Source organism: Lampetra fluviatilis, chromosome 66, assembly GCF_964198595.1.
Source record: "Lampetra fluviatilis chromosome 66, kcLamFluv1.1, whole genome shotgun sequence".
NCBI classification, from domain to species: Eukaryota; Metazoa; Chordata; class Hyperoartia; order Petromyzontiformes; family Petromyzontidae; genus Lampetra; species Lampetra fluviatilis.
In genome coordinates, this window is record NC_136340.1 from 2,326,805 (window position 1) to 2,335,202 (window position 8,398).

The 8,398-nt window shown below is 56.6% G+C and overlaps 1 protein-coding gene across 1 annotated transcript in view; it reads right to left on the bottom strand.

Moving 5' to 3' along the window:
• Nucleotides 1-208: 208 nt before the first annotated feature.
• Nucleotides 209-8,398, bottom strand: part of LOC144952244 (diamine acetyltransferase 1-like) — a 32,919-nt gene continuing 24,729 nt past the window's right edge. Inside the window, exons 5-7 of the mRNA XM_078882675.1 lie at nt 6,177-6,217; nt 5,244-5,410; nt 209-307 (exon numbers count right to left, since the gene is read on the bottom strand). Coding sequence (XP_078738801.1) covers nt 274-307; nt 5,244-5,410; nt 6,177-6,217 — 242 coding nt within the window. The 3' untranslated portion in view covers nt 209-273. The remainder of the gene's footprint in view (nt 308-5,243; nt 5,411-6,176; nt 6,218-8,398) is intronic.

Genomic DNA, 8,398 nt, shown 5'->3' on the forward strand with positions numbered 1-8,398 from the left:
GTGGGTGAGTGTGTGAGTGAGTGTGTGAGTGAGTGAGTATGTGAGTGAGTATGTGAGTGTGTGAGTGAGTGTGTGTGTGAGTGAGTATGTGAGTGTGTGAGTGAGTGAGTGAGTGTGTGTGTGAGTGAGTATATGAGTGAGTGAATGAGTATGTGAGTGAGTGAGTGTGTGAGTGAGTGAGTATGTGAGTGTGTGAGTGAGTGAGTGTGTGAGTGAGTGAGTGACCACCCAGGTCACGCCTGCACCACCGAGGTCACGCCTGCGTCACCCAGGTCACGCCTGCACCACCACGTCTCGCCACGGCTTCCTGCAGGGAGGCATCAGGGGGTCGGGGTGATCAGGGTGCTGTGTGGTGAGTCTGTGGGTCTCTGCGTGATGAGTCTGTGGGTCTCTGTGTGATGAGTCTGTGGGTCTCTGCGTGATGAGTCTGTGGGTCTCTGTGTGATGAGTATGTGGATCTCTGTGTGATGAGTCTGTGGGTCTCTGTGTGATGAGTCTGTGGGTCTCTGTGTGATGAGTCTGTGGGTCTCTGTGTGATGAGTCTGTGGGTCTCTGTGTGATGAGTCTGTGGGTCTCTGTGTGATGAGTCTGTGGATCTCTGTGTGATGAGTCTGTGGGTCTCTGTGTGATGAGTCTGTGGATCTCTGTGTGATGAGTCTGTGGATCTCTGTGTGATGAGTCTGTGGGTCTCTGTGTGATGAGTCTGTGGGTCTCTGCGTGATGAGTCTGTGGGTCTCTGTGTGGTGAGTCTGTGGGTCTCTGTGTGGTGAGTCTGTGGGTCTCTGTGTGGTGAGTCTGTGGGTCTCTGTGTGGTGAGTCTGTGGGTCTCTGTGTGGTGAGTCTGTGGGTCTCTGTGTGGTGAGTCTGTGGGTCTCTGTGTGGTGAGTCTGTGGGTCTCTGTGTGGTGAGTCTGTGGGTCTCTGTGTGGTGAGTCTGTGGGTCTCTGTGTGGTGAGTCTGTGGGTCTCTGTGTGGTGAGTCTGTGGGTCTCTGCGTGATGAGTCTGTGGGTCTCTGTGTGATGAGTCTGTGGGTCTCTGTGTGGTGAGTCTGTGGGTCTATGTGTGGTGAGTCTGTGGGTCTCTGTGTGGTGAGTCTGTGGGTCTCTGTGTGGTGAGTCTGTGGGTCTCTGCGTGATGAGTCTGTGGGTCTCTGTGTGGTGAGTCTGTGGGTCTCTGTGTGATGAGTCTGTGGGTCTCTGTGTGATGAGTCTGTGGGTCTCTGTGTGGTGAGTCTGTGGGTCTCTGTGTGGTGAGTCTGTGGGTCTCTGTGTGATGAGTCTGTGGGTCTCTGTGTGATGAGTCTGTGGGTCTCTGTGTGGTGAGTCTGTGCGTCTCTGTGTGGTGAGTCTGTGGGTCTCTGCGTGATGAGTCTGTGGGTCTCTGTGTGGTGAGTCTGTGGGTCTCTGTGTGATGAGTCTGTGGGTCTCTGTGTGATGAGTCTGTGGGTCTCTGTGTGATGAGTCTATGGGTCTCTGTGTGGTGAGTCTGTGGGTCTCTATGTGATGAGTCTGTGGGTCTCTGTGTGATGAGTCTGTGGGTCTCTGCGTGATGAGTCTGTGGGTCTCTGCGTGATGAGTCTATGGGTCTCTGCGTGATGAGTCTGTGGGTCTCTGCGTGATGAGTCTGTGGGTCTTTGTGTGATGAATCTATGGGTCTCTGTGTGGTGAGTCTGTGGGTCTCTGTGTGAGTGAGTCTGTGGGTCTCTGTGTGAGTGAGTCTGTGGGTCTCTGTGTGGTGAGTCTGTGGGTCTTTGTGTGATGAGTCTATGGGTCTCTGTGTGAGTGAGTCTGTGGGTCTTTGTGTGATGAGTCTATGGGTCTCTGTGTGAGTCAGTATGTGGGTCTCTATGTGATGAGTCTGTGGGTCTCTGTGTGAGTGAGTCTGTGGGTATGTGTGTGGTGAGTCTGTGGGTCTCTGTGAGTCTGTGGGTCTCTGCGTGATGAGTATGTGGGTCTCTGTGTGAGTGAGTCTGTGGGTATGTGTGTGGTGAGTCTGTGGGTCTTTGTGTGATGAGTCTGTGGGTCTCTGTGTGGTGAGTCTGTGGGTCTCTGTGTGATGAGTCTGTCGGTCTCTGTGTGGTGAGTCTGTGGGTCTCTGTGTGGTGAGTCTGTGGGTCTTTGTGTGATGAGTCTTTGGGTCTCTGTGTGAGTGAGTCTGTGGGTCTCTGTGTGAGTGAGTCTGTGGGTCTTTGTGTGATGAGTCTATGGGTATCTGTGTGAGTGAGTCTGTGGGTCTCTGTGTGGTGAGTCTGTGGGTCTTTGTGTGATGAGTATATGGGTCTCTGTGTGAGTTAGTCTGTGGGTCTCTGTGTGGTGAGTCTGTGGGTCTTTGTGTGGTGAGTCTTCGGGTCTTTGCGTGATAAGTCTGTGGGTCTCTGTGTGATGAGTCTGTGGGTCTCTGCGTGATGAGTATGTGGGTCTCTGTGTGAGTGAGTCTGTGGGTCTTTGTGTGATGAGTCTATGGGTCTCTGTGTGAGTGAGTCTGTGGGTATGTGTGTGGTGAGTCTGTGGGTCTTTGTGTGATGAGTCTATGGGTCTCTGTGTGGTGAGTCTGTGGGTCTCTGTGTGAGTGAGTCTGTGGGTCTCTGTGTGGTGAGTCTGTGGGTCTTTGTGTGATGAGTCTGTGGGTCTCTGTGTGAGTGAGTCTGTGGGTCTTTGTGTGATGAGTCTATGGCTCTCTGTGTGAGTGAGTCTGTGGGTCTTTGTGTGATGAGTCTGTGGGTCTCTGTGTGAGTGAGTTTGTGGGTCTTTGTGTGATGAGTCTGTGGGTCTTTGTGTGATGAGTCTATGGCTCTCTGTGTGAGTGAGTCTGTGGGTCTTTGTGTGATGAGTCTATGGCTCTCTGTGTGAGTGAGTCTGTGGGTCTTTGTGTGAGTGAGTCTGTGGGTCTCTGTGTGAGTGAGTCTGTGGGTCTTTGTGTGATGAGTCTATGGCTCTCTGTGTGAGTGAGTCTGTGGGTCTTTGTGTGATGAGTCTGTGGGTCTCTGTGTGAGTGAGTTTGTGGGTCTCTGTGTGGCGAGTCTGTGGGTCTCTGCGTGATGAGTCTGTGGGTCTCTGTGTGAGTGAGTCTATGGCTCTCTGTGTGAGTGAGTTTATGGGTCTCTGTGTGAGTGAGTTTATGGGTCTCTGTGTGAGTGAGTTTATGGGTCTCTGTGTGAGTGAGTCTGTGGGTCTCTGTGTGGTGAGTCAGTGGGTCTCTGTGTGATGAGTCTGTGGGTCTCTGCGTGATGAGTCGGTGGGTCTCTGTGTGGTGAGTCTGTGGGTCTCTGTGTGGTGAGTCTGTGGGTCTCTGTGTGATGAGTCTGTGGGTCTCTGTGTGGTGAGTCTGTGGGTCTCTGTGTGATGAGTCTGTCGGTCTCTGTGTGGTGAGTCTGTGGGTCTCTGTGTGGTGAGTCTGTGGGTCTTTGTGTGATGAGACTTTGGGTCTCTGTGTGAGTGAGTCTGTGGGTCTCTGTGTGAGTGAGTCTGTGGGTCTTTGTGTGATGAGTCTATGGGTATCTGTGTGAGTGAGTCTGTGGGTCTCTGTGTGGTGAGTCTGTGGGTCTTTGTGTGATGAGTATATGGGTCTCTGTGTGAGTTAGTCTGTGGGTCTCTGTGTGGTGAGTCTGTGGGTCTTTGTGTGGTGAGTCTTCGGGTCTTTGCGTGATAAGTCTGTGGGTCTCTGTGTGATGAGTCTGTGGGTCTCTGCGTGATGAGTATGTGGGTCTCTGTGTGAGTGAGTCTGTGGGTCTTTGTGTGATGAGTCTATGGGTCTCTGTGTGAGTGAGTCTGTGGGTATGTGTGTGGTGAGTCTGTGGGTCTTTGTGTGATGAGTCTATGGGTCTCTGTGTGGTGAGTCTGTGGGTCTCTGTGTGAGTGAGTCTGTGGGTCTCTGTGTGGTGAGTCTGTGGGTCTTTGTGTGATGAGTCTGTGGGTCTCTGTGTGAGTGAGTCTGTGGGTCTCTGTGTGAGTGAGTCTGTGGGTCTTTGTGTGATGAGTCTATGGGTCTCTGTGTGAGTGAGTCTGTGGGTCTCTGTGTGGTGAGTCTTTGGGTCTCTGTGTGATGAGTCTGTGGGTCTCTGCGTGATGAGTCTGTGGGTCTCTGTGTGGTGAGTCTGTGGGTCTCTGTGTGGTGAGTCTGTGGGTCTCTGTGTGATGAGTCTGTGGGTCTCTGTGTGATGAGTCTTTGGGTCTCTGTGTGGTGAGTCTGTGGGTCTCTGTGTGGTGAGTCTGTGGGTCTCTGCGTGATGAGTCTGTGGGTCTCTGTGTGATGAGTCTTTGGGTCTCTGTGTGGTGAGTCTGTGGGTCTCTGTGTGGTGAGTCTGTGGGTCTCTGTGTGATGAGTCTGTGGGTCTCTGTGTGGTGAGTCTGTGGGTCTCTGTGTGATGAGTCTGTGGGTCTCTGTGTGATGAGTCTGTGGGTCTCTGTGTGGTGAGTCTGTGGGTCTCTGTGTGATGAGTCTGTGGGTCTCTGTGTGGTGAGTCTGTGGGTCTCTGCGTGATGAGTCTGTGGGTCTCTGTGTGATGAGTCTTTGGGTCTCTGTGTGGTGAGTCTGTGGGTCTCTGTGTGGTGAGTCTGTGGGTCTCTGTGTGATGAGTCTGTGGGTCTCTGTGTGGTGAGTCTGTGGGTCTCTGTGTGGTGAGTCTGTGGGTCTCTGTGTGGTGAGTCTGTGGGTCTCTGTGTGATGAGTCTGTGGGTCTCTGTGTGATGAGTCTGTGGGTCTCTGTGTGATGAGTCTGTGGGTCTCTGTGTGATGAGTTTGTGGGTCTCTGTTTGATGAGTTTGTGGGTCTCTGCGTGATGAGTCTGTGGGTCTCTGTGTGGTGAGTCTGTGGGTCTCTGTGTGGTGAGTCTGTGGGTCTCTGTGTGATGAGTCTGTGGGTCTCTGTGTGATGAGTCTGTGGGTCTCTGTGTGATGAGTCTGTGGGTCTCTGTGTGATGAGTCTGTGGGTCTCTGTGTGATGAGTCTGTGGGTCTCTGTGTGGTGAGTCTGTGGGTCTCTGTGTGATGAGTCTGTGGGTCTCTGTGTGGTGAGTCTGTGGGTCTCTGTGTGATGAGTCTGTGGGTCTCTGTGTGAGTGAGTCTGTAGGTCTCTGTGTGATGAGTCTGTGGCTCTCTGTGTGACCCTCCTCCTGGACCCCCTCTAATCCCCCCATTGACCCCCTTAAGCCCCCGTTAAGACCCTCTTAAGCCCCCCTAAACCCTCCTAAACCCCCTCTTAAGCCCCTCTAGACCCCCCCTAGACCCCCCCCCCACCCCAACGCACTGGTCGCTGGCGATCTCCTGCAGGCTCTGCCGCGTGATGTTGTACACGTGCCAGCCCTCGCTCGCCGTGCAGTTGACGGCGCCGCGGCGTCTGTAGAACTCGATGGAATCCGCGTTCCACTCGGCCACCAGGAACGTCATCACCGAGCAGCGCGACTCCACGGCAACCTGGGGGGGTGGGGGGGAGGGGTGGGGGGGGAAGGGGTGAGGGGGGAGGGGAGGGGTGGGGGGGAGGGGTGGGGGGCAAGGGGTGGGGAAGGGGGGGGGGAAGGGGTGGGGGGGGGAGGGGGTGGAGGGGTCAGGGGTGGTGGGGGGGAGGGGTGGGGGGGGGTGCCAGGGGTGGGGGGAAGGGGTGAGGGGGGAGGGGAGGGGTGGGGGGCCAGGGGTGGGGGGGGAAGGGGTAAGGGGGGAGGGGAGGGGTGGGGGGCCAGGGGTGGGGGGGGAGGGGTGGGGGGAGGCAAGGGGTGGGGGGGGGGGCTGTTGACTGCGGTGGCTATGAGATGTTGACTACCTCGCCTGGTGCACAGGAGGTCGGGGGTTCAATCCCGATCCTCACGATGCCTGCTGCTGTAGATGTGGAATCTGAGTGTCTCTCCCCACCATCATCATCAAGGTGGCTATGAGATCTTCTTGGTTCTTTCGATAAAGTCACGTGACTTTACAGAAAGAACCAAGAAGATGAATCCCTGCAGTCACGAAAGCTTTAAATCGAAATTGGAAATGAGATGTTGACTACCTCGCCTGGTGTACAGGAGGTCGTGGGTTCGATCCCGAATCTTACGATGCCTGCTGCTGTAGATGTGGAGTTTGAGTGGCTCTCTCTCTCACCATCATCATCATCACGGTGGCTAGTAGATGTTGACTACCTCGCCTGGTCTACAGGAGGTCGAGAGTGGTGATGCTGGCGAGGGTTATCGATGGGACATCGTCTCACCTGGCTGACGAGCTTCAAGATCTCAGATCCGATCCCCTGACCTGGAAAGCAACGAGAATGGAATCCGTCATTGGCAGGGGAGAGGCAGGAGAGAGCGTGGAGGGGAGTGGAGTGAGATGAGAGGGGAGAGGCAGGAGAGTGTGTGGAGGGGAGTGGAGTGAGATGAGAGGGGAGAGGCAGGAGAGTGCGTGGAGGGGAGTGAGATGAGAGGGGAGAGGCAGGAGAGTGTGTGGAGGGGAGTGGAGTGAGATGAGAGGGGAGAGGTTGGAGAGTGCGTGGAGGGGAGTGAGATGAGAGGGGAGAGGCAGGAGAGTGCGTGGAGGGGAGTGAGATGAGAGGGGAGAGGTAGGAGAGTGTGTGGAGGGGAGTGGAGTGAGATGAGAGGGGAGAGGCAGGAGAGTGTGTGGAGGGGAGTGAGATGAGAGGGGAGAGGTAGGAGAGTGTGTGGAGGGGAGTGGAGTGAGATGAGAGGGGAGAGGCAGGAGAGTGTGTGGAGGGGAGTTGAGTGAGATGAGAGGGGAGAGGCAGGAGAGTGCGTGGAGGGGAGTGGAGTGAGATGAGAGGGGAGAGGCAGGAGAGTGCGTGGAGGGGAGTGAGATGAGAGGGGAGAGGCAGGAGAGAGCGTGGAGGGGAGTGGAGTGAGATGAGAGGGGAGAGGCAGGAGAGTGTGTGGAGGGGAGTGGAGTGAGATGAGAGGGGAGAGGCAGGAGAGTGCGTGGAGTGGAGTGAGATGAGAGGGGAGAGGCAGGAGAGTGCGTGGAGGGGAGTGAGATGAGAGGGGAGAGGCAGGAGAGTGCGTGGAGGGGAGTGGAGTGAGATGAGAGGGGAGTGGAGTGAGATGAGAGGGGAGAGGTAGGAGAGTGCGTGGAGGGGAGTGGAGTGAGATGAGAGGGGAGTGGAGTGAGATGAGAGGGGAGAGGCAGGAGAGAGCGTGGAGGGGAGCAGAGTGAGATGAGAGGGGAGAGGCAGGAGAGTGTGTGGAGGGGAGAAGAGTGAGATGAGAGGGGAGAGGCAGGAGAGAGCGTGGAGGGGAGTGGAGTGAGATGAGAGGGGAGAGGCAGGAGAGTGCGTGGAGGGGAGTGGAGTGAGATGAGAGGGGAGAGGCAGGAGAGAGCGTGGAGGGGAGTGGAGTGAGATGAGAGGGGAGAGGCAGGAGAGTGCGTGGAGGGGAGTGGAGTGAGATGAGAGGGGAGAGGCAGGAGAGAGCGTGGAGGGGAGTGGAGTGAGATGAGAGGGGAGAGGCAGGAGAGTGCGTGGAGGGGAGGGGAGTGAGATGAGAGGGGAGAGGCAGGAGAGTGCGTGGAGGGGAGGGGAGGGGAGTGAGATGAGAGGGGAGAGGCAGGAGAGAGCGTGGAGGGGAGGGGAGTGAGATGAGAGGGGAGAGGCAGGAGAGAGCGTGGAGGGGAGGGGAGTGAGATGAGAGGGGAGAGGCAGGAGAGTGCGTGGAGGGGAGGGGAGTGAGATGAGAGGGGAGAGGCAGGAGAGAGCGTGGAGGGGAGGGGAGTGAGATGAGAGGGGAGAGGCAGGAGAGTGCGTGGAGGGGAGGGGAGTGAGATGAGAGGGGAGAGGCAGGAGAGTGCGTGGAGGGGAGGGGAGTGAGATGAGAGGGGAGAGGCAGGAGAGAGCGTGGAGGGGAGGGGAGTGAGATGAGAGGGGAGAGGCAGGAGAGAGCGTGGAGGGGAGTGGAGTGAGATGAGAGGGGAGAGGCAGGAGAGTGTGTGGAGGGGAGTGGAGTGAGATGAGAGGGGAGAGGTAGGAGAGTGCGTGGAGGGGAGTGGAGTGAGATGAGAGGGGAGAGGCAGGAGAGTGCGTGGAGGGGAGTGGAGTGAGATGAGAGGGGAGAGGTAGGAGAGTGCGTGGAGGGGAGTGGAGTGAGATGAGAGGGGAGAGGCAGGAGAGTGCGTGGAGGGGAGTGGAGTGAGATGAAAGGGGAGAGGCAGGAGAGAGCGTGGAGGGGAGTGGAGTGAGATGAGAGGGGAGAGGCAGGAGAGTGTGCGGAGGGGAGGGGAGTGAGATGAGAGGGGAGAGGCAGGAGAGAGTGTGGAGGGGAGTGGAGTGAGATGAGAGGGGAGAGGCAGGAGAGTGCGTGGAGGGGAGTGGAGTGAGATGAGAGGGGAGAGGCAGGAGAGAGCGTGGAGGGGAGTGGAGTGAGATGAGAGGGGAGAGGCAGGAGAGTGCGTGGAGGGGAGCAGAGTTAGATGAGAGGGGAGAGGCAGGAGAGT